The sequence below is a fragment of the Juglans regia genome, chromosome 16 (assembly GCF_001411555.2).
Source record: "Juglans regia cultivar Chandler chromosome 16, Walnut 2.0, whole genome shotgun sequence".
NCBI classification, from domain to species: Eukaryota; Viridiplantae; Streptophyta; class Magnoliopsida; order Fagales; family Juglandaceae; genus Juglans; species Juglans regia.
The window spans coordinates 20,285,829-20,311,751 of record NC_049916.1 but is presented as its reverse complement, the minus strand read 5'-3'; the positions used below and the strand labels follow the sequence as shown (position 1 = coordinate 20,311,751).

General features: G+C 36.5%; 4 protein-coding genes across 8 annotated transcripts; 2 read left to right on the top strand and 2 right to left on the bottom strand.

Moving 5' to 3' along the window:
• The first annotated feature begins 379 nt into the window (after positions 1-379).
• Positions 380-6,102, top strand: LOC109003223. 2 transcript variants are annotated; one of them, XM_018981270.2, is made up of 7 exons: positions 380-564; positions 2,022-2,142; positions 2,279-2,338; positions 2,428-2,475; positions 2,609-2,662; positions 5,575-5,632; positions 5,745-6,070. In XM_018981270.2, the coding sequence occupies exons 2-7, from the start codon at positions 2,050-2,052 to the stop codon at positions 5,786-5,788; spliced, it is 357 nt and encodes a 118-aa protein (XP_018836815.1). In that variant the 5' UTR covers positions 380-564; positions 2,022-2,049; the 3' UTR covers positions 5,789-6,070. The 2 variants fall into 2 exon arrangements, with proteins under 2 accessions (XP_018836815.1, XP_018836816.1); XM_018981271.2 differs by having other exon boundaries at positions 405-541; positions 5,745-6,102.
• A 3,766-nt stretch (positions 6,103-9,868) lies between these two features.
• On the bottom strand, positions 9,869-10,608 carry LOC109003222. Its single transcript, XM_018981269.2, has one exon. The coding sequence runs from the start codon at positions 10,444-10,446 to the stop codon at positions 10,000-10,002; it is 447 nt and encodes a 148-aa protein (XP_018836814.1). The 5' UTR covers positions 10,447-10,608; the 3' UTR covers positions 9,869-9,999.
• Positions 10,609-15,559: 4,951 nt separating this feature from the next.
• LOC118344821 lies at positions 15,560-16,649 on the top strand. The gene is made up of 2 exons (XM_035686225.1): positions 15,560-16,364; positions 16,615-16,649. Exons 1-2 carry the CDS (start codon positions 15,560-15,562, stop codon positions 16,647-16,649), a joined length of 840 nt encoding a protein of 279 aa, XP_035542118.1.
• Positions 16,650-19,765: 3,116 nt separating this feature from the next.
• Positions 19,766-25,584, bottom strand: LOC109022085 (phosphate transporter PHO1 homolog 10-like). 4 transcript variants are annotated; one of them, XM_019004888.2, is made up of 13 exons: positions 24,827-25,584; positions 24,038-24,386; positions 23,888-23,936; positions 23,698-23,784; positions 23,100-23,229; positions 22,896-23,016; positions 22,530-22,788; positions 22,059-22,163; positions 21,940-21,984; positions 21,699-21,848; positions 20,757-21,035; positions 20,545-20,681; positions 19,766-20,232 (listed from the first exon to the last, which is right to left on the bottom strand). In XM_019004888.2, the coding sequence occupies exons 1-13, from the start codon at positions 25,416-25,418 to the stop codon at positions 20,100-20,102; spliced, it is 2,436 nt and encodes an 811-aa protein (XP_018860433.2). In that variant the 5' UTR covers positions 25,419-25,584; the 3' UTR covers positions 19,766-20,099. The 4 variants fall into 4 exon arrangements, with proteins under 4 accessions (XP_018860433.2, XP_018860434.2, XP_018860435.2 ...); XM_019004889.2 differs by having other exon boundaries at positions 23,713-23,784; XM_019004890.2 differs by lacking the exon at positions 19,766-20,232 and having other exon boundaries at positions 20,572-20,681; positions 20,779-21,035.
• Positions 25,585-25,923: the final 339 nt, after the last annotated feature.

Sequence of the window (25,923 nt, the reverse complement as noted above, 5' to 3'; positions counted from 1 at the left end):
GATTGAAATGTTTTAGTCGTAAATCGATTTTATAAAAGTAAAATTATAAATTGATATGACTTAATATAATACGTCATATTGTAAATTATTTTTATTATAAAATAAATCTAATGTATCATATAAATGCATATCAATTTGTAAGTTTATTTTTATGAGATCTTTTTATAACTGTAACATTTTTTATAAAATTATAATAAAAGTAATTTTATAATCTAATATTTTATATTAAATTATATTAATTTGTAAATTTATTTTTGGAAAATTTTTTGCGTGGGTAAAACATTTATCATTATTTTAACGGCTGTTTATCATATATCACACGCCATTTACTGAAAGACGACGTCGATTTTACCCAGGACCACTAATCTATTAATGTAGCTCTCACCAGCTGAGCATTTCTCCTTGCATCCAACCCTATATAAGAAATCGCGTGGCCATCTATCTGGCTCTTTCTGAACACTAATATTACGCAATCCATTTCTTTCGATCTCTATCTAGATTTTGATTTCTCTCTCAAGGTTTCGATCTAGTTCAATTGAAGGTACGAGCCCTAGGGTTTTCACGGTCAGTAGTTTCTTTTATTCGATATTTTCCGATAATTGATTTCCTGTTTGGAATTGTGACATCGGATAATCTCTAGATCTTGTGCTATCTCAGCTCAATTGCTGTTTTGTTTATGAAATGTTAGTAATGAAATTATATGGAAAAATATTTTTTGACTTAGCTGACTGCTCGGAATTTCTCTATTGAATTTATTGAATGTTACAGAACTCGAATGTCTTTCGTGTTTTTTTTTGGTCTTTTTTTCTTGTTTCGAGTTCTTTATTTTTCTTCTTGATAAGTTCTTGTTTGCATATCTTTCCACGTTTATTTTGTGACTCGTAGATGATTTATCGAATGAGAAGTTTGATTGCACCCAATTAATGTCAGACTGTTGGGAACTTAGTTGTATGTCTTTACTTTTCTAAGAGCATTTGACAACTGCAAGACATTGATGGATACACTAATTTGATATGATATCATATATTGCTTAAACAATTTTGGAAATGCTCTGGTAAAGATAATATAGTTACTGCAATAATCGATGTATATCCATTTATTGGGCTGTAAGGGTAGAAAAAGAAGGATGGCTGTTGTGGAACCTGAAAGATAAACTGTGATATACTTATAAAAAAAAAAAGGATAAACTGTGTTGTGATCGATTTATTAGGCTGTACTTCTTTGGTCTGTTCTAGCGACCTTCTCCAGGGACTTTGAATGACTTTTACTTAAAAATATTACATATTATAACCTGGAATATATTACGTTTTTTAATTTAATTAGTCTTATTATGAAAGCAAGTTGATGTGTTAGCTGTTAAGAAGTCACACACACATGCGCACACACACACGCACTCCCCTATATATAGAACCTCTTTCAATGTGGAAATTTATGAGAAACTTGAGCAAGTTGACATTTTAGCTCGTTAAGGAAGCCATGGTATTGTGTCTGTCATCATTTGTTGCTTTTACTACCAACCTGATGATGCTTACATTGGAGTTAAGAAGAAATCCCAACGATGAAAAAGATTATATCAAAGAGAGAGAATGTAGGACTGAAGTAGTAACAATAAATTATTACTTTCGAGGCTCCAAAGAGTCCAAAAAATGAGAATTTGAAATTTCATCTATTATTAAAGAAAAAGGGCACGTACAATGACTCAAAAGAGGTTATCATAATATCCTTCATTAATCCTAGAATCCTAGAATCATAGTCCTTCATCTTTTATAGAAAAAAAATAAATCTTTACCATCCAACTTCATTAGAAGTCACATAAACATTATAAAAATACTAAAAACATTATAGTATAAATTATACTAATAAAAGACTGATCTTGTGTTAGCTAATTGGCTGGATAAAAAAACTAGGGGCCTTCTTTGCTTTGGGCTTAGTTGCTCCTGTATCAGTGTGAAACTTACCAATCAGAATAAATAAATAAGTCTACCAAAATGTTAATGTGGGTAAGTGTTTTGCTGCTGCAGCTGTTTGGTTGGGTGCTGCAAGGTCATTATGTCAGGTGTGGAGGATATCAAAGAGCAAGAACGGGTGGATGGACATGTCCCTGAGGAGTCTGAAAAACCTACACTCTCATCTCAAGAGGAGGTTGTTTTTTGTTTTCTTTTTTTGGATTTCTGTACACAGTTGATCTTTTAAGACTTATGTTATATTCTTGCAAAAGTTTCTAACTTACAATTGCAGCAATTACTCAAAATTCATAGTTTACTCTGTTTATATGTAGGAGGTATTAAAGAAGAAATATGGGGGAATAGTGCCCAAGAAGCCGCCACTTATTTCGAAGGTGATTTTGTTTTTTAAAATTGTGATTGCTTTGCTCTGTCTGGTTGTTTATTTGAGTTGGTTTTCATCTATATTTGGCTTTGATGTCAGGACCATGAACGTGCTTACTTTGATTCTGCTGATTGGGCTCTGGGAAAGGTACTTTGCACTTGTATTTTAATTCAGTTTTACTTGTCCTTTACAGCATTGGGGAGCAGATTTAAGTTATTCAACTAATATCTTGAATGCTTTGGACTTTTAAAAAAAACTTCTATGCTTTTTTCGAGAACAGCAAGGTGTTGAGAAGCCCAAAGGACCACTTGAAGCCCTTCGGCCCAAATTGCAGGTGCTAATTTATTTGACTTATTTTATGGTTGTGCTTTGATTGCTATAATTGTTGTTCTCTCTCTCTCTCTCTCTAAATATATATATATATATTTATGTATGTATGTATGTATGTATGTATGTATGTCATGGACAATAATACATAGTTACTGCTGCTACTACTTGCTACGCTGCATTGGCATTGACCTTTTTGATTCATTAAATTGCTGTCAGACTTGAGTTTTGTGAGTTGCTTGCTGATACCTAAGTATAGTATATTTTGGTTAGAATTCGTAAAGCTAATTACAACTTAGGCGGCCTTGAATTACCAATTTTGGAGTTATATAGAGTATTGAAGTAATGTATAATAATTCAGTATCAGCATACAAGTTTTGGCAAAATCAATTATGCCGTTAATCTTATTATGCAATTATTACATGTTAATCAATATATAATATAATTGTAACCAACTAAAACTAACTGGCTTCTTGGTAGAAAGGCATACTGAGGGAGTGATTCCCTGATGAAGTTGCACCACTTTGAAAATCATTCTTTTATTCACAAATACCGTGTGACTGATGAATAAAAGAAAAATTGCATAATCAATCAAAGGGAAGGATTGAGTTCCGAGACAAGGATGAAGAGAAAATCTCTCTGTTTACTTAGCCATGAGGAGCCCTCTGACAATGCTACTTTGTTCTTCTTGGTTCCAGTTAGCACGGGCTAGGTTGGTTCATTTTTTAACTATTTTTTTGTGGGGGGGTGTTCAAGCTAAACTAATCTAACCAGTTGAGAGAAATATCCTTACCAAAAGAAACTGGTATTGAATAACCAAATCACCAGTCTGCAAGTGGTTGGTTCACATTTGGTTGTTGGTTTTGAAGTACTGTCTAGTCCATTCGTACTTTTTATTGCTGATTCCAACTTGAATTAAAACAAGTGCAGAGGAGGACATTAGAATATTGGTTAATGAAAAGAAAGCAAATGTCCTTATTTTGGTTGGCAATATTTTAAAATACAAAGGTGGCTAATCGCATTGAGAAGCTACAAAGGGACTTCTTATGGAGGGGATTGGGGGAAGAGTTCAAATTCCACCTGGTTAATTGGCCAACAGTTTGTACCCCAATGTCTGGGGGAGGCTTGGGGATTCGCCACTTGTTGAAATTCAACCAAGCTCTGTTGGGTAAGTGGTTGTGGAGGTATCAAACCGAACGAGAGGCCTTATGGAAGTCCGTTATAGATTCACAGTTCGGAGAAGCTTGGAGAGGATGGTGCTCGAATGAGGCTTGAGGCACTCATGGAGTGGGGTTGTGGAAAAACATTCGGAGTCTTTGGGGGACCTTTCGTGGACATGAACATGTTGTTGTGGGTGAGGGTTCGCGGGTCCGCTTTTGGTCTGATAACTGGTGTGGTCACTATTGCCTACAAGATACCTTCCCTACTATCTTTGCGCTCGCTCGAGAAAAGGAGGCATCGATCATCGATCTTTTGGTCTTTTCAAATGGCTCCCCGCAATGGAATATTGACTTCACTAGGGCAGTCCAAGATTGGGAGTTGGAACCTATTATAGAGTTCTTTGCGGTATTATATTCTACAAGCATATCAGGGGGCACCAGAGATAAGATGTTTTGGAATAATAAGAAATGTATTTTCTCTGTCAGATCTTTTTACCAAAAGATTACGAATCCCGGAAAGCCAATGTATCCATGGAAGAGCATTTGGCAAATGAAAGCCCCGACAAAAGCAGCCTTTTTTGTTTGGACAGCATCGTTGGACAAGATTCTTACCACAGATAACTTGAGGAAATGACGGGTTATTGTCCTAGATTGGTGTTATATGTGCAGAAGCATGGGGAGTCAGTTGATCATCTGCTTTTACACTGTGAGATGGCCAAGGGCAAGTGGGATGATTTTTTCTCAAGAGTTGGATTGTCTTGGGTTATGCCGTGTAGATTGGTGGATTTTCTCGCAAGCTGGAGAGGACTATACGGCAATTCTCAGATAGCGGCAATTTGGAGGTTGGTACCAATATGTTTGTGTTGGTGTATTTGGAGGGAGAGAAACGCAAGATGTTTCGAAGATCCGGAGAGAACACTAGAAGAGTTAAAAGTTGTCTTTTTTAAATTATTGTTCTCATGGGCGGGGGCCATAGTTTGTAACGGACGTAGTATCCATGATCTTCTTCTTTCTTTTGTAACTTCTAACTAGGCATTTATTCATGTATATTTCCTGTGTACTCGGGCTTAGCCTATTTTTATGAATATAATATCCTTGATTACTTATAAAAAAAAATATTTTAAAATACATAAATAAAGTGTCATATTAGTTCAGTTTCGTCAAGTTGTTCAAAGTCGCCAACAAAAACGGATAGCCCCCTCAGTTTTTGAAGTTTTGGTACAAAAGCAACCCATGCACCCAAGGAAAACCAACCCATGGGTTGGGTTGGTCGGATTGATGGTTTGGATGCACTCCCCTACTTCCACTATGTCAATTTCATTCTCGTCATGACCCTTGAATTAAATGGAACATCCTTTGTGATGCATGCACACATACATGTACAAGCTCCTACTTGAGGCACAGGGTGCATCAAGCATACAAGACTTGCTTCAAGCAATGCAAGGTGGTAGGTCCAATGGCATTGAGGCTACTGAGCATGCATCTATGATGGTATTAGAATTATAGGAAGTGCTAGATTTACAAAGGGATCTTTCAAAAAGACACTTAATAAATAAATGAAGGTGGCTTAATTTGATATAGATCTACCTTATGACAAAAAAATACTTTGCAATCTACCGACCATGTATAGAAGCTAACTTCTAAAATGAGTGAAATAATTTTGGTTTTGAAATTTGTACGCAACATATAATATAATATGATATATATATACACACACAATGCTGATGACATGTTATTCTTGGTGCTCTATGTGGTGTAGCCCACACAACAGCAAACAAGATACCGGAAATCTCCTTATGCTCCGTCAGACGGGGAAGGTATGCAGTGATTGCTGAAATTCCGTTAAGCTCTACGGCTCATTCTAAAAACTCCCCCTTACCATATTATAATATATGTGCGTGTATATAAACTCTTGTTCTCGTTTTGTAGATGGAGCAAGTGCTCCGTCTGAGGATGGAACTGGCAATGTATGAATGAGACTGCTGGTGCTCTTATAATCTTGTAAGGACTGCCGATTGTTATTCTGATACCTACATAGGTAATGTGTACTTTTATGTTGTTCTCCAGAATAAAGTTGGTGAAATATTTCGTTGTAAGCCTAAAGGAAACAAACAACAATGATGCAGTTTATGGAGCTTTATTTTCGGCTGTAACGTGTTTTCCTGATGCGGGACATTGTTGCCTATTTTTGGGTAAATGAAAAAAAAAGAAAAAGAAAAAGAAAAAAGAGGCTTACTAATGACTTGCAAGGTAAATTATTGTTTTTTCGGGCTGTTCTTGCATGTTATTCGGGTGTCTGATCGTATCAAATGAACAATCCTCTACATCCCTTCTTTTGATATTGACTTTGAGAGATTTTTTCAAATCACATAATACTAGATGTTCCGAACAGGTTAGAGGAGCTTTACTACAATCTCTCAAATCAAGCTGATTGCGTTCTTACTTTAAAGTATTTGCATTCCCATCAAAACATTACATTAATTAATTAGCGCACACAAAGGGTAATTAATTCACTAACATTTAAAAAAAAAAAACCAGGCCTTGACAGATCATTCTAAAAATCCCGAAAACCCCAAACGCTAAGATTTCCGAAAGGGCATGTCAAACCGACAAGCATATAACATTCTCGACAATGGCAACAAGAACTTGTTATTGCTATAAATAAATCATCGACTCAAATTTAAAGGGGACACGCATCTTTTCAAAATCTAGAATGATATTAAAAACACTCCCAAATGGTAACAGCCAGTTAGAGATCTCCGAGTCCTTGCAAAGACTATCAGAGGGAAGCAATAAGGCATATAATACACTAATTACGGAATCCCTTCAACACATAATGCCCTTAAATACCCAAGCTAAGTCTGTCTTACTTTCAACCTAAAAGGAGAACATTTGGTGGGGGGTAAAGAGAAATATGCTAGTGCTGTCATGCAAAAACCCATCCTATAACTGTAATCATATCTACACGAATCCAGATCAGTACAATGAGCACCATATTAATCATACTTCCAACTATAATGAAAGGAACCTAATAGGTTCGCACAAATTCATGAACTAACTAGAGTCTTCGATAACAAATTCAGGTTGAAACGTTATGTATAAAATAAATAAAGGTCAAGTTGAAAAATTGCATAAACCACCATGTCCAGAAAGCAGCAGAAGGATCACATAAAATCCAGCAAACGGGTGAAGTGTGCTGTTTGAAGTTTAAAAAAAAAAAAAAACCACATACTATCTCTACTAAGTGGACATCTAATATTCAATCAAACAATTGCACAATAGAATACCCAAAACCACACAACATAACCAAAAATTCAATTAACATGGAAGAACATCATAAAAGTATCAAGGGAGTTGTGTCAATGCACAGAACAAGAAGATGTATCGACTAGCCGGGGAAAGTGAATTGCCACAATGTAGCAACCAAACTATGTGGACCTTTTATTACACTCTGGGGGGGGTTACAAAGATAAGATTTCTTGGCAGAAGTTCACCGTCTGCTAATTCTACAAGTCCTTGGTATGCAAAATGCAAGTCCATTCCCATGGAAGAGCATTTGGAAGACAAAGGCTCCCCTAAAGGCAATCTTCTTAGTATGGACCACCTCCAAATCATTGTCATGGATTGGTGTTGCAAACTTGCATATGCAAAAGAGTTGGAAGTCCGTTGATCACCTGTTACTTCACGGCAAGATTAGCATGACCCTTTGGAACGAATTATTTGCTAGGGTGGGACTAGCTTAGGTGATGCCAAGAAGGGTGATCAATCTTGTAGCATCTTGGAGAGGCCTTCATGGTAATTCACAAGTTGTAGCAATCTAGAACATGGTTGCACTATGCCTATGGTGGTGTCTTTGGCGGGAGAGGAACGAAAGAAGCTTTGAAGATCATGAACGGTCAATGGAAGAGCTTAGAAGTTTCTTTTTTAATATTTTACCCCATTTGTCAATGATAATTTATTTTAATGGCATGAATTTTCATGAATTTCTTGTATCACTAGATCAACATGCATAGGTTGGTGCGGTTTGTGGAGATATATAAGGGGGGGATGGCAATGCTTTGAAAATAATATTCGATTCTTGGTTGGACAGGGTACTTGCATCAGGTTTTGGCATGATGTCTGGTGTGGAGAGCATTCTTTGGAGAGGGCTTTCCCAGCTCTCTATAACATTGCAGCTAATATGGAGGCTTTGGTGGCGGATCTGCTTGTGTTTGCCCAAGGCTCTTATCAGTGGAATATTTTATTCACTCGGAATAACCATGATTGGGAATTGTCTACCGTTTCAGAATTTTTTAGTTTGATATACTTATCAAAAAGACTACCGGCTCAGGGTGATAGGTTACAATGGAGGTGCAGGAGCAACAAGAAGTTCTCAGTCAAGACATTATAAAATTCTGGCATCACAAGGTAATGTACATTTCCCATGAAAAAGCATATGGAGGTCTCGCATACCTTCGAAAGTGGCTTTTTTTGTGTGAACGGCGGCATTGGGAAAAATTCTAACCATGGATAACTTAAGAAAGAGGGGCCTCATCGTGATGGATTGGTGTTGTTTGTGCAAAAAACATGGAGAATTAGTGGACCATCTATTATTGCATTGTGAGGTGACGAGAGAGCTGTGGAACGGGATATTTAGTAGAGTGGATGTCGTGTGTGTTATGCCGGCAAAGGTGGCTGACCTGCTTGCTTGTTGGAAGGGTCTACAAGGTTGTTCTCAGGTAGCAGCAGCTTGGAAGATGATCCCGTTTTGCATTATGTGGTGTATTTGGATGGAAAGGAATGCACGGTGTTTTGAAGATAGGGAACGCACAATGGCGGAGCTTCAGAATTTTTTCATACACACTTTACTCCTATGGTTTTCAGCCATTGTTCTTAATGGAAATAGTGTACATGAGTTCTTGTCTCTAATTTAGCGTTTTGAGAATGTATTTAGGTGTCTTCTATTGTGTACTCCCTGTGTACATGGGCTATGCCTATTCTCATTCATATTAATGAAACTTACTTTTACTGATAAAAAAAAAAAAAAAAAAACATGCATAGGTGACACTCTTGTATAGGTTTTATGTACTTGGGGTCTTGCCTTTTCTGACTATCAATAAAGTTTTTGTTCCTTTTGATTAAAAAAAGAAGCTCCTTTCAGTAATCCAAAGGAAATCACCAAAAAAGTAGGAAGGAAAATAATAGAACATTTAAGCAGAGAAGGTTTAATAAGGTAAGCTTAAAAAATCGGCGGCCGCTGGAGAGAATGTATTCATGTAATAATTGGTAGAAGTAAAACTTCATCACAATAATGATTCATTGACCTTCATGAACCTATAGTTTATGAATCTATTGATTACAAAACTAAAAGGCATGAGTTGAGAAACCAAGAAGAAATGCATTAGGAAAACTAAAAGACTTTTACTAACTTAATGAAAGTACTAACTTCGTAGATATACTATTTTTCATCTAATAACTGTAACTTATATTAAAAATATTATTAAAATTTTATTTCATAAGATAATGGGAGAGTAGATGATGAGGTTCAAATAGAATTGTTGTTAACATAATGGAGAGTAGATGATGTGTTTCTTGGTTGACATTTTGAAGAATTTCTGATAAAATACCAGGATTAGCAGTCTGGCAGTAATCCCAAACTATACACGTTCAGCTCAATTTTTACCACCCTTGAACACTTCAAAATATCTAGGAGAAGAAACGAAAACAGATTTTGATAATCGAACTTTTCATTATTCAAGGTCAGCCCAACCAAGACTAAGAATTCCATAGATTCAAATACAACAATTCCGATTAGGAAATAGTAACAGAACACTCGAAAAGAGAAGAGGTAATAAGGTAAGCTGAAGAATCTGACACTGAAATAGAGAACGTAATCATGGAACAGTTGGTACAGGTAAGAATTCATCAACCAATTATTATGAAGCAACAACTGATATAAGCTGACACCCATCCATTGAACAGGGTTGCTTAATTGCCTGTAAGCAGGCCTCCTTATCCTCAAATTAATTTCTTTAGAAAAACAAAACTAGAGAGGAGAAAAGTCCAAAATTATTCTCTTTCACCGCCGCTCATAGCCGCAGATAATAATTTTTTTATGCCTGATAAATCATGATTTAAAGAAGAGAAAAAAGCACCTATCGTGTCAATTCAGTCAGAAGCCCCTTGACTCCAAAACCACATATTGCTACGAACCCTCAGAAGAAGCTTCCCTCTCCTTCTCCTTTTCAATGTCCAACTCCCTAATGGCCTCCTCCTCGGCCATTTTCTCGGCCCTGAGTATTGGCTCGTAGTAGTCGGCATGAGCCTCCATACACTTCTTCAACGCCCCAGTCACCTCGACGCACTTTTCGACAATGTCCTCCTTCATCTTCTCAGCCTCCTCAATGCATTGCTCCCACGCTATAAAACTCTCCTTGCAACCGCCCGCCTTCATGAACAAGCAAAACCCACACTCTCCCTCTTCTTCCCCTTCCTCCCCATTTTCCATCTCCGCTTGGCCCAAATCCTTTTGGATGGCTTCGGCACCTCCGATTGAGGGATCGAGGGGCTTGGTTGAAGCTGAGTTTTCCAGGTCGTCGGTTTTGGGGGTTGTCGATTCGGGGTCTAGGGTTTTAGAATCAGAATCGGACATGCTGGGCTTTGCCGAGTTCAGCGATCAGTCGAGGTTTTGAGAATCGCAGAGTTAGAAGACGAGTAACAGTGGTTGTAGTGTTGCTGCGGCTCGTTGCTGTGGAAGAGAGCACGCCCCCCATGGCAGATTAAAACCCTCCTACTAAAACCCTTCGAGCTCTGCTTTTTTCTTTTTTTTTTTTTTTTTTTTTTTTTTTTTAATTTTCTTTGCCTTGTAAATTCGTTAAAACTTAAACGGTTAAATTGCTGATTTAGATTCCTTGGAGTTTTGTCGGAACTTCGAGAGTATACGTTTGGATTGGTAAGTCATCTCAGTTCATTTTAATTTATCTCAATTTATCTCATTATTATTTATTATTATTCAATAACTTTAACTCATAAATTTTATTACTATTCACAACTCATTTCATTACTATTCACAATCCATCTCAAGTCATCTCAGCTCATTTCAAATCTTCTCAAGTCATCTTTGAATCCAAACGTCTCCCATTGTTCGATAAATTCACTTACAATTCTAAATGCTGGAAAATCTACTTTATATGTTTCTCCCATTTTAGGACTCAGAGATTGGACGGAAACTGCTATGAAAAATATGATATATTGTAATTTTAAAAGTGACTAGATTAATAAGTAATGGATAATAATAGATTTATTACTTCTTAGTTCCTACCTAGGGATGTTATCCGCACCGTGGGAAGCCACCTCTCCATCTCCTGTCCACTTCAATAATAAACTACAGTTTATTAGGTTTAAAAATTATTTTCGGATTAAAAAGTGATAAAAAAAAATATATTTTTGAACCTAAATTATAAATTTAAAATTATAAATATGACTATAATTTAAAAATTATGTAGTTTTTAAATTTACTATTACATATTTTATGTAAAATGTAGTACAATAAGGTGACATTTTTATATATTGCATTCACAATACAAGTCTTACATTCAAGCAATGTGAGACTTTAGTATTGTCTTGACAATTTATAAAAAAGTTACTCTACTACACCATAATTTATACAAAATATTAAGTAAAAATTCTATTAAATACATATTACTATGTTTATATATAGTACAAATAATAAATATTTATAAATATATCTCTTTATATATATAATGTGACTATCTAACGGCAAATCTTGTTTTAACGGTTTTTGTTATTTTTTCGTTAAAGTTAACGTCGTTCGTCTAAATCCGTCAGTGTATTGTGAATGTAACGGGCGTATGGAAGTTAGACCATCATATTTGAATTAAACTTCATTAAATACATATAGAAGTTAAACTATCATATTTGAATTAAATTTCATTAAATATTGTTCTTTGTAAAGAAGCTTCTTAGAGTCTTGATCTTTGAGCACGTTTCTCACTGATTTCCGGCATGAAATAACAGTTCTATACATTTTTGTCTTGCAAAAGAAGAAAAGAAACGGTATGATCAATATATTTATTATTTTAGCCACCTTTTTTGACCATATATTAATTGCATGCTGTTTTACCTTTTGTATAACGCTTTTATCAAAGGATAGTGCTACAGCCCCGCTGGGGGCTCCCGCTGGAAGCTCCCGTTGGGGCTGTAGTATGTATTTGTTTGTGTTTTTTTTTAAATTGTTTTTTATATAAATTTTTTTAATACTTTTTAATATTTTTAAAATATAAAATAAATATAAAATATTATTAAAAACACTTTCTTAATCAAGAAGTAAAAAAAAATTATTAAAAAAATACTTCTTTAATTATGAAGTAAAATAAAAAATATTAAAAAAATATTTTTTATTTTATTTCGTAATTAAGAAAGTATTATTTAATAATATTATGAATTTTTTTATTTTTTAAAAATATTAAAAATTATTAAAAACATCTATATAAAAAAAGAATTAAAAAATACACATATAAAATACACTAGAACTCCAGCGGGAGCCCCCAACGGGAGCTCCAGCATTTTCCTTTATCAAATGGTTCTGATAGGTACTCCTCCTTTGTTTACCTTAAATATTTGTAGGAGTTAGCATGTACATTGTACATTGTATGAGATGAATAGTTTTCTGTTTGTTCTATTCCAAATTTTGAAAAATTTTCATGACTTTATTGGCATGCATGAGACTGGCCTATCTATATTCACTACAAGAAAAAAAGATTTTTGTAATTAATTTATTACAGCTAAAAGATTATTTATAATTAATTTTAATTATAAATAATTATTTTATTAAATTAACTTATCGTAAATAAGTAATTTTTTTATAATGATTAATGCAAGGATACTGGATATAGGGTTTATCTTGATCTTTAGGCACTGGATAATAAACATGAAAAACGAAAGGTCATAATTAGCTCTTTTGTCAATTTGTTCCCTGTATGTACCATTTATTACATTATTTGAAGTCATGATATCAACGAAGTGATTTATATCAGATATTTCATTATATGCATCCATAGATGAGTTTGTTTTAAGCTGGAAAATTCTATAAACCACACCATCATTTTATTTTCATCCCATTATATATAATGTAACATATTTATCATTATTGAATGATCATTTATTAGATATTTTTTATTATTTAATAGTAATAAATATGTCACATCTTATATAATGAGATGAAAGTAGGATAATGGTGTGGTGTTTAATTGGAGGCGGAGTTTCTAGGCTTAAATGAGAAGGAAAAGAAACCCAAAAATATACATGGTTCGCTTCATATTAAAGATTCATGGCATTTATTAACTTTTTCGTCCAAGGAAAATAAAAGAGAAAAAAAACCCAAATACCAAGCAAGATACAAAATCATGATTTGATTTGTGGTGGGAAATAAACACCGAAAGGATGCAAAGTCCAAACCCACATTAACTTTGCTCTCGTTAAAGATGTGAAAAAAGTGAAACATGTAGCAGAAGAAATAGAGAAAATCCACTAAAAGCAAGTCCTATTCGAAAAATACAGGCTTAATAAAATAAAAAGATAAAAAAATAGAAAAACGACAAATAGAAACACTACAACTAAAAATTAATAAAATAAAATAATAAATATATCACAACATGTAATTATTCATAAATAACATAAACATTACATCGTTATTTAATTAACCAAAAATATTACGTCTTTATTAATAAAAAATTAATTCTTAACAAAAATAATTAAATATAAACTAAGCAAATGTGCATTATTGCACATTACTTTCACTTAATATATAATAAAATATATAAGTATGGGGTAGGGTTGGGCCCTCCCGGCCCCTAACCCAACTAGGGAGAGGTGTGGGGCGAATGAGGGTGGGGTAGCGGGATGCGGGGCCTCGCTATCCACCCATATTCCTACCATTCATTTACTACTCTATAATGCAGTTGAATTTTTATTTTTTTATTATTTTTAAATATTTTTTAAATATTTTTTAATCATTAAAAAAAATTAAAAAAATAAAAAGAATAGTAAATAAATGGTAGGAAGTAAATAATGATAGGCTTATCCTCCTATCACCCTTTTATTATTTGATAGTGTATTTGATTTTTATTTTAAATATTCTTTTAACATCGTTAATCATAATTACACACAGCCGGAAATAAAGTTGTAAATTAGTTATGTAAAATATTTTCAATTTTACATAACTACACACAGTTCGAAATAAAGTTGTAAAATAATTATAAAAAATTATAAGCTTATCGTTTTTCGTAATTGATTAATGAAAACTTATATTCTCAAATTGATTTGTAAAACAAACATAGTAAAATACTTGCATAAAATAATTTGATTTAAAAGATAAATTTTAAAATTTAAATCTTAAAAATTGAATCTTAACATTTAAATGGTGTAAATTATATGTTTAAAAATAAAATAACTCTCGATTAACAAATCTTCTTTAAAGATAAAGTATGATATATCGTACTTTTTTAAATAAAAAATTATATTCATCATCATCACACCATATACTACATATAATTATATATTACAGTGAAAAATCATGGCTACAATCTATCACATTGGGTGTTGCATCATAAATCAATAAAACCAAACTTATTCTTATACAAGAAAAAATTATTTATAATGAATATATTTGAATTGTTGCCCCCGAAGCATCTCGCACCTTATGTGGTAGGTCCTAGAAGCTTATGGTGCTACCACTTGATTAATCTCTCGAAATAATAAAGAATTATATTTACAAGCACGTGTCAGGATATACCCTCCACATCACTGATATGAGATGATTTAAATTAAATTCTCTTATATATCAAATTACGGTATATCCCTATTGTAGAAAATGTATCTTTTATATTGACTTATAAATACTATTGCTTCGTAATAACACATCTTCTTTTAAGCCTTCCCATATCTCTTGAGAGTAATGTTACAAACCACACTTTTATATCTTATTTTCATTTTACCATATAAAACGTGAAACTTTTAATCATCATTAGATCATCCTTTATATTTTTAAAAGAAAAATTCAAAGATAATAAATGATATTTAAAACAATTTTTTTTAAAAAAATAAATATAAATATAAAATTTACATAAAAAAATTAATTTTTTAATAATAAATCTCACTCATTTTTCAAAAATTCTCAATCGCCAGGTGACTTGGTTGGTTGGTTTAAAGGGAAAAGATTATTGACACCATCCAAAACTGCTCATTCCCAGGATCCCAAACTACAAAAAATCAGCCATGAAATCCTCATCATAATTCTAGGAATTGATTTGTAAATATTGATTCTAGGAATTGATTTGTAATTATTATTTCTTTCCTTGTATTTGTTTATTTCCATACGTAGTCTAGCCTCTTGTATCTATTTAAACCAGAACCTATCATTGTATTTGGCAAGTCATAACAATAAAAATATTCTGTTTTCACATTCTTGACATGGTATCAGCCTAAAGACGATTCCTAGCCTACCCGAAACCTCCATGGCCTCCTCTTCAAACTCCACTGTTACCTCCCCATATTCCCTTCACCCCTCTGATTCCCCTAGTCTAATTCTTGTATCCGGCCTCCTTACGGGAGACAATTTTCCAAAATGGCAAAAAGCCATGACTCGAGCACTCAACGCCAAGAACAAACTCAGTTTTGTTGATGGCTCTCTCCCCAACCCTGATTCGACCTCTCCAGATTACAACCAATAGAATCAAACCAAAGACATGGTCCTTACCTGGATTTTAAACTCCATCAGTCCATCTCTAGCCAACTCCCTTGAATATCACACCAATCCACGAGATGTTTGGGTTGACCTTCAATCTCGTTTCAGTCATGGCAATAATGCCCGTCTCTATCTCCTCAAACGTGAGCTTTCCTCTCTGCAACAAAACACCACCTCCATTCATGAGTATTACAACCATATCAAACAAATATGGGATGAATTAAGCCATCTTCAAAACAACACTGACCTCAAGGATTTACAAAAACAAGCCGATGACGAACGCGTCTTCCAGTTCCTTCTTGGTCTAAATGATTCTTTTGCCCAACTCAGAACCCAAATCCTAGCTATGGAACCCCTTCCTTCCATCACAAAAGTTTTCTCTATTTTATTTCAGGAAGAGCAGCAGCGCCTTCTGCACATCCGCCCACTGCCGACGGAATCCATGGCCTTCGCAGCAACCAACTCCAGCACTGCCCGAAGCCATCTTCGCTGCACTGAATGTGGCAAAACGGGTCACACCCGTGACCGTTGCTGGAGAATAATCGGGTACCCATCTGGCCGTGACCCACGCTCCAAGCCGCGCCCCTCCTTACTCGGCAAACCACCTTCTGGCTTGGCTCCGGTCGCAAATCAAGCCTCCTTCTCCGCAGATTCCTCGCCGGTACCGGGATTGACGCCGGAGCTCTACCAAAAATTGTTCGACTTGCTCACATCGACACCCCCTTCCTCCAATTTCGTCGGTAATGTCACTACTTCTCCTTCCTCCTTTGACAGCCACCACGATTGGGTCGTGGACAGCGGCGCTAGTGCGCACATGTGCCACGATCGCCGCCTATTTTCTGCTCTTAAGTCCCCCCCCCTTCTCTCTCGGTGAAGCTCCCGAATGGCCATACCCTCTCTATTATGGGTATCGGCTCCTGCAACTTGTCCCCGACTCTTACCCTCTCAAATGTCTATTATATCCCTGACTTTCATTTTAATCTTCTATCTGTCCCTCAGCTCACAACTAACACAAATTGCATTGTTTCTTTTTCTTCTAAAAATTTCTTGTTTCAGGACCCACAGTTGACGAGGCTGATTGGAGCGGGTGATTTTTGCAATGGGCTTTATGTGTACCGGCCCAACAATGTTCTGGCTCTCTCAGTTCAATCCACTGCTAATAAAGACTTATGGCACCAACGCCTAGGTCATCCTTCCTGCCTTATTATTCCTCAATTATTTAATAATTCTCATGTTCTTTCAAATTGTGATGTTTGTGCTCGTTCTAAGCACACACGTTTGCCTTTTTCCTCTAGTGATAATAAAAGTTCTTTTGCTTTCAATAGAATTTTTTGTGACATTTGGGGTGGATACCATACTTCTTCTATTTGTGGTTCTCATTATTTTCTCACTATAGTTGATGATTTTTCCCGCACCACTTGGATTTATCTTATGCGTTATAAATCAGAGGCCTATACAAATCTTATACATTTTTTTGCCCTTGTTCAAACTCAGTTCAATACTACAGTAAAAAAAATTCGTACTGATAATGGACAAGAATTTCTTTCGCAAAAATTTCAATCTTATCTTCACAATCACGGCATTATTCATGAACGTACTTGCGTTGAAACTCCGCAACAAAATGGCGTTGCGGAGCGAAAACACAGGCACCTTCTCAATATTGCTCGTAGTCTTCGCTTCCAAGCACACTTGCCTCTAAAATTTTGGGGAGAATGTGTACTCACAGCGGCATATCTCATTAACCGTACATCGAGTCGTCTCCTTCAAAATAAATCTCCTTTTGAAATTCTCTTCAAAACCATTCCCAATTACAATCACCTCCGTGTGTTCGGTTGCTTATGTTACGCACAAACTCTTTGTGCTCATCGAGATAAATTCTCCCCCCGCGCCTCCAAATGCATATTCCTTGGCTATCCCAGTAACCACAAAGCATACAAACTCTATAATCTCGACACACAAAAAATCTTCTTTTCTCGAGATGTTACTTTCCATGAAGACATCTTTCCGTTTCAAGATCTTCCAGATATTTCTCATCCCTCTCTCCCTATTCTCCCCTTACCCGTCCCCGAACCTATTTTCTCATTACCTGCTCCCGAACCAACCCTTCCAACACCACCCCCTCCTCCTTCTATTACCACCACGGACTCTCCCTCTCCCTCTACTTCTCTTCGTCCTCGCCGCACTACTTCTCGACCCACTTACCTTCAGGATTATGTTTGTCCGACTCTACACACAGAGCCCACGGCACCATCCCTCGCTACATCAACCTCAGGTACTACTCACCCTTTATCTGCATTTCTTTCATATTCTCGTTTCTCAACTTCTCATCTTACATTTTTACATGCTCTTACCTCTTCTGTTGAACCTTCTTGCTATTCCACTGCCCTTCGTCATTCCCACTGGCGTGAAGCAATGTCTAATGAGCTCCGTGCACTTGAAGCTAATTCTACCTGGACACTTGAACCACTCCCTCCTAGTAAAAAGCCCATTGGTTGCAAATGGGTCTTTAAAACCAAGCTCAAAGCCGATGGTTCAATTGAAAGGTTTAAAGCTCACCTGGTTGCAAAAGGTTATACTCAAGTTGAAGGCCTCGATTATCATGAGACTTTTGCACCTGTTGCAAAAATGACTATTGTTCGGTGCTTGTTAGCTGTAGCCGCTGCTCAGCAATGGATCATCCACCAACTCGATGTCAACAATGCTTTCTTACATGGCGATCTTGATGAAGAAGTATACATGACACCACCTCCTGGATATTGCCCTAAGGGGGAGACTCGTGTCTGCCGCCTCCACAAATCCCTCTACGGCCTCAAACAAGCATCCCGCAACTGGTTTTTTAAACTAACAACTGTGCTTCTTGATGCAGGTTTTACTCAATCTCAAGCAGATCACTCTTTATTCACCTTGGTCAAACCCACGAGTATCACCATCGTACTTGTCTATGTTGATGATATTCTGGTTGCTGGAAATGATCTTTCCCAAATAGAGACATTCAAACATGCACTCTCTACCAATTTCAAAACCAAGGATCTCGGCCCCCTCAAATATTTTCTTGGTCTCGAAGTTGCGCGTTCCCAAAAAGGCATCTTCCTGAATCAACGAAAATATGCTCTTGATATTCTGAATGACAGTGGTCAACTTGGCGCCCGGATCGCTTCCTTTCCCATGGAACAAAACTTGAAGCTCACAAATCAAGATGGCGACCTTCTTTCTGATCCTAGTCCCTATCGGCGACTCGTGGGACAACTCATCTACCTGACCATCACTAGGCCTGATATTGTCTTCGCAGTGAACATCCTCAGTCAGTTTATGCATGCCCCCCGCCTTCCACACATGCAAGCCGCCACTCGTGTTCTTCGATACATCAAAGGCAGCCCAGGCCAATGCATTTTCTTTCCCTCTTCCACTACTTTACATGTCACTGCTTATACTGATTCAGATTGGGCCAGCTGTCCCACAACGCGTCGCTCTACCACCGGCTATTTCATTCAGCTTGGCACTAGTCCTATTTCATGGCGCACCAAGAAACAAACGACAGTAGCTCGCTCTTCCGCTGAAGCTGAGTATTGTGCCATGGCCGTCACCACTTGTGAGCTCACCTGGTTAAAACAACTCCTCGCTGATTTTGGTATTTCTCATCCTGAACCTTTTAGCTTACATTGTGATAATCAATCTGCTCTGCACATTGCTCATAATCCTGTGTTCCATGAACGCACCAAGCATATTGAGATTGATTGTCACATTATTCGAGACAAGATCCGGTCTGGTCTCCTCACTGCCGTCCATACGTCATCACATGAACAAGTTGCGGACATCTTCACCAAAGCCTTAGGCCGAGAACTCTTTCATCATTTTTTATGCAAGTTGGGCATTACGGACCTTCATGCGCCAACTTGAGGGGGAGTATTGACACCATCCAAAACTGCTCATTCCCAGGATCCCAAACTACACAAAATCAGCCATGAAATCCTCATCATAATTCTAGGAATTGATTTGTAAATATTGATTCTAGGAATTGATTTGTAATTATTATTTCTTTCCTTGTATTTGTTTATTTCCATACGTAGTCTAGCCTCTTGTATCTATTTAAACCAGAACCTATCATTGTATTTGGCAAGTCATAACAATAAAAATATTCTGTTTTCACATTCTTGACAAAGATGATTCTATTCCTGTGTTTACATATCTGCCAGAGACAATGTCTATTTATTGGGAGTTAGCAGTATTTAACACCCCTTTTAGCAGGTGCACCTTGACAATCCAAATAGAATTTTGTGCATTGATGAATGAAGAATCAGTGTACGGCTTTGTGAGGAACCATTGATACAAAACTTTCTCTAAAGCATTTTCTTCAACACCTTTTCAAGGTCAACCAAAAAAAATGAAATGAAGTGATTTAGCCAGAGCCTGCGCAGTATTTGGACGGGCTAAGAACCACAGATCGTTCTGGCTTTTAGGGAAGAAGAGATCATTCCCAGAGCAAATGCATATTAGCTTCATGGCTTTGTTTGAGAAGTATCATGTGTTCATCATGTTGATGCTTAATCATCCTTGTCATCCTCGTCATCTTCTGTCTCATCATCATCATCTTCATTCTCGTTGTAACTGAAAGGAAGTGGCACTGACTTGAATGCACGGTATTTGCCAACATTGTTTAGGTGCTCATTTTCCAACCTGATTGAATAAACCCCCCACAAGGTTGAAGCACAAACAAATTAGGAACATAAACCTATCAGTATGTCTGTCAACATTTTGTGCGAAATTGAATCATTGTATATATATTAGTACTTTAGCCATTTATCACTCCTGAGCTTAAGAGTAGTGGTTTAGATAATCTGTGTGATGGCAATTCTTTGACCCTTTGGTATTTAGTATCCACCACATTCAAAATTAAAACAAACTGATAACTTGGGATAATTTTATTAGAACTTTAGATTAATGAAAGCATCCTCTACACATAAACACCCCGATCTCGGAGAAGGATACCTGAAGAAGCTCCAAATGCCACGGCGAATAATTTCTAGGCATGACATTGTGGTTGTTATGGTCATCTTACGAAGGGAATGCAATCTGAATCCCAACACCAATTGCATCCAAGCAAGTCGCAGTACTATATTCAAGAACTGCAAAGAAAATTGGATTACTAGGAAATGACAAAAGAATTTACATATCTCTCACATTAAGAGACTTAACAATACCATAGCTGCAAAGTAGACACACTTTCTGGAAATGAGAAGTTTATCTCTCAATAATCTGTTCCTTGATTTCCTTTGCAGAAGCCCCCAGTCAACAACTATATCCCAATATGTATTCATTGTTACTGCAATGGCAGAGCTGACTAGAGCAAACACCATCCAGGCTATTCTCTTCTTTAGCTCAAAAGCTGTTCTAATAATAACTGCAACAATGGTCAAGAAGTACTTCAAACCATTGTACCCGTGCATTGCATCTTTGTCTTCGTAAAATCGACGAATGCACTACAAAATGATGTTGACTATCTGTCAATATGTTGTCCATTTTTTTTAAAATGCAGTTAGCTGAATGTTACAATGTTGTAAAAAAAACGTTTATAACTCTTCTAGTTATTTAGTCCTGAAATGCAAATGGATGCATGAGCATTACATAGTCGGATATAGATCCATTTTGACATCTGAATGAGATCATATTTTGAACAGTCTTTTATAACTTGGGGAGAAAAATGTTCTTAAGTTGCTCCATCACCCCTATTTATGTTTTCTAGGATTGAAATTATACAAGCTTCAATGGATACATGATTGATGCAATGATAATTGCAGTCTAAATCTGGATCATCAGATTGAGTGAATGAATGCACGAACCATTTAGGTCGCCAAAGGCCCAAACAGCAGTCCAGCCACTGTTAAGGACAAACAAACAAATTTGAATTGATGAAAGAAGCCAGTGGTGCAAGCTGAACAGAGAAATCAGCATGATGCAAGGATTTTCGTATCCCGGGAATAAAATTATCCTCTGAACTAGTCAGAAAATCACCAAAGTATGCTGAGAATAAATGGTACAGAAAGGAACTCAACAATAGTACTTATCCTAACCTCATAATTTTTGCAATCTCATGTACAGTTCCACCATACATGCTAAAAAACAAGGAAAAGAGTAAATGTTACCTGTAGAAAGCGCAGCCAATATGGTATAACTGCAACAATGAAATAGAAGGTATTATAGACTTCATGACGGTGACACCTGTTTTGTCTTCTCGAGTATTCTCCCAATCCATAGTAACATATGTATAACTCAAAGCTCCTAAAGGCCTGAACCTGAGGTAAAACAACCACAAACAGCATAACAAAAATAGAAATTAATAGATCCTAAATTTTTGCAGCCATTGAAATCATGGGAATGTAAAACCTGGCTGGTAAGCTGGTCTGCCAAGAGAAAATCTGGTAGGGTAACCTGCAAAGAAAGAAAATCAAGGATGGTGTCCAATTCATCTTAGCAATGTTATGAAGTTACTGACATTCTATTACCGGGTAGAGAGGGGCACATATACAGCGGAAAACACGTTTAATGAAGAAGAAGCGACTTGAACGGTATATAATGTTGAAAGGGCAGAAGGTGATCACAAGCACAAACTGCACACAGAAATTTTGAAGTTAAAATCTGAGGAAGTTTTGTCTTATGCATGTAACTAGAGCATTAGGCTAAAATTTTGTAACGACCTAGCTAGAGAAAGTCCAAGCCACTTCTAGGCTTATACTCTAAAATGACTAGTTAATGTTATGATTTGAGCTTCTCGGAATCATTATAAACTGAAAAACTCCTCACGCCTAGACAATGTAGGATCCTATTCACCACCATTTCCCTCCTATATAAGTATTACAAGTTTGGCGAGAAAGATGAATAGGCAACAGTCATGTACTCTTGTAGCTGGAATTAGATGTAACAACCAAGTTCAAGGAACTCTAGAAGACATTGCTTTTCTACTTTATAAATCTTACAGTGACCAAGCTCAGAGGAACCATTTTAGAGACCGTCTTGTAGCCATGAGTACTTGAATCCATGTCCAGATGCAAGTTTGCTAGGAAACCAGCTGATGCAAGTACTGCAAGACCAGTGCTGAGGAGGAAAACTTCTCGGTAGCCCAACTCAGTCCCTCGCTTGAAACCAAATATAAATGGATAGTTGACATGATAACGCCTCCAGAAGTATATGTTTGCAGCATACATGAGCATATGTAGTACAGCATATGCAAATAAACTGCAAGCGAGGGAAAATGTATAGTGAATAAAAATGTTTGAAATTTTTCTATGTACATTAAAATTTATGGATAAGTGAATAGACGTTTCAGGGAGGTCCTTTGTTACGTGTATAGTGGGAAAATGTTTTCCATGTACTGTGTTCCCTCCTCCTTATTCATCAGATTACCAGCGTCTATTCTTAAAGCAATAGCAACTAGTAGAGCAATTGAACAACCTGAAAAGAAGCCTAAAATAAACATGAAAAAAATAAAAGTTAGTCAATGCAGGCCGCAGAACCAGAACTGCAAAATCATTTCTTGACAAACTTACCTGAAAGAAATGTCACACTGTGCTTTTCTCTTTTTGCTTTTGGCCTCAATGACTCCATGCCCTTTCTACGATTTGAGTTTGAAAAGTTCTTGATGAAGATACCTTCCACCCTCTCCAGGAGACTAGTAACCTACAAGTAAATAACGTGATTAAACTACCTAAAGAGAGCTATATTTTTGTTTGAAAAATTATAGTTGCAGTCGTGAGTGCGTAAGCGCCGTGGAATCTCTTCGAAGTTCGATTTTGGCCCCTGCCTACAAAACAGAAGGTAATCTATCCTTTGTAAATTGTTCTCTCTTCGAGATGGTCATATTCTGAGTCAAAGCAATTGATTATTGAATTCTGCATGTGGATGTGGATTGATTAAACATTTTGTTCGTGAAAGATATTCCAACCACCAAGGCAAAGCAAGATTTTTAGCACCAGACCTAAATCAACGGAATCGATCAGTGGGCTATGCCTACTTTTCTCATTAATAAAGTTCTTCTTTACTGATAAAAAAAAAATTAGTGGAATGATCTCTGGATTCATTATGCATTTCAATATCTAATAAGTAGACATAGGCAAAAACAAGGGGAAAATGTTAAGATGGAATAACTGAAATCCAAGAAACCTCATCAGAATTGCCAAGGTAAGAGTTATCCACTATTTTCATGTATGATCTGGTTGCTCTCCTTGATGTGATCTGCATCAATTCAATAAGTTAAACAGAAAACTATTTGTAATTGAAATGCAACCATAATTTTTAGTGTCTAAAAAAAAAGATACACTATAAGTTTATGTCTGACCTTTTCGTACTTTTTCATTATCTTGGAAAATGCAGAAAGGTTCATAAAACTGGTTCATCCATTTGAAAAAAAAAAACGAATAAGTACCTAAAATTGTACAACATAAAAGTCAAGACCTTATCTTATGTGCCTGCACAAACAGTTTATCACCTGTAGTGCTTTAGAAGACGCAGCTTGTTGTAGAATTCAATAAACGCATGTCTCAGTTGTTCTTCAACTCTTCTTAGTTCCTCCTTATTAAAACTCAAGTCCTGTTCTTTGGAATCCTTGAAAACACCTCTTATGGTTGAAATTGGCGAGTCAAGTGTGTTGTTAATCTTCACGTGATCAAGAATTTTTAGAGGATCTTGTTGGTAGTCATGATTCCTCACCTGCTCTCCATGATCAGTACTACAACCGGTGGTGCGTGCTGAATTGAGTTCTTTCTCAGCAGTAGATTCGTCTTTTTTATGATCATAAATTGTATCTACTTCAGGAGTCAAACCCATATGCTCCTTTCCTGTACATTTGGCGGGCGGTAAGATTGTCCATTCAAAGAATCACATGATCTCTCAAGTAAACAGAGTTATTGTGATTATGAATGAGAACTACATCAATACTAGTCCAAGTTTATGATTATTGCTCAAATGAACTCTCTCAGACTTATAGCCACAGGCCTAATTCACATGCATTTGGCAGTAAATCGTGCAATAGGAATAACATGGCCTCCACACTTCACTCACAACGCTAGACGTTGTGACTTTCCAGACCAAGTTCACCAGTTTTGTAGGATGTGTAGCAGACTATAAAGAAGCAACAAGCTGCTTTTTAACTGCTCTGAATAAAGCACAATCCAAAACTTTTGTGAACATGTAAACTTTGTCATGATATGTCAAACATCTTCCTAATTTAACAAAGAAAAATACCTAATTGATGGTATTAGGACTGCATAGCATTTACCTGAACTCTTATCTCCCTTTGAAGTGATGTTAGTTGGGGGCATCCTCAAAGCAGCATTGGAAAGACTACGTCTGATCTTTAAATTAGAGCGATTAAGATGAGGGTTCCGCACCTTGATCCGCAATGCAATGAGAGCATCCATTTGTTTATTCAACAGTGTAGCTTCATGAATCAGAGCCTTCACCTTGTCCTTGTAGAAAGTGTTGACCTTGTTGAGTTGTTCATCAAGTTTTGCGAAAAACATCGTCTCGACATCTCCTCCATCCTCCGACCGACCGAGGAACATGGTCTTGTATATCTTTTTGGAACCATCTCGCTGTAACGTGTCAACATCTATAACTTGGTTCTCGACGTCCGTTTTACTTTGATTAAGATTGCTAGATTGCAGGTGTTGCGCAGTACTGAAGGCAGTACTGTCCATGAATGTGATCTGCTTCTGCTGTGAGGCTCTGTTGTGCATGAGTGCAGGATGCAGGAGGCTCTGCTTGTAACGCATTACCTCTCTTAGTATTCTTTTGAGGCCATTATAGTCCATATACACTTCTGTCCACTCGGGCACCTTTTGTTTCTTGAACTCTTTCCCGAACTTCATCTCCTTTCTTGCAAGAGTTTGCTTTATTATCTCTGTTGAATTGAGAATATCCTTAATTCTCTTCAAACATCAATACAAAGAAATATGTATGAAGTGTCACGTAAGAATCCACTTTAACAAAAGGAGAATCACGTGATAGTATCAAAGAAACTCTTTTTCCTGCACATTCAAACCAAAAAATGAAAATTCTTGCAGAGAGTAGACAAAACCAAGAACCCAAGAAAACGAGAGAGAGAGAGAGAGAGAGAGAGAGAGAGAGAAGTCTCAGCAGCGTCGGGGGAGTGTCTTTTTGTATGCAGAAGAAGCACCATGCTCTCTCTCAGTTAAGACACCTACGCTGATTTTCGAGGTTGGTGATGCTCAAGAATCAAGTGGTTCTGAGACCAGGGCATGCTGGTAGTCTCTACCAATCCACGCTTTGGTTTGTTAACGAGATCCGTACATTTCTGCATCTCATCGGTAGGAACAGAGATATGCTCAGTAGGCTACTGAGCACAGTGTATTT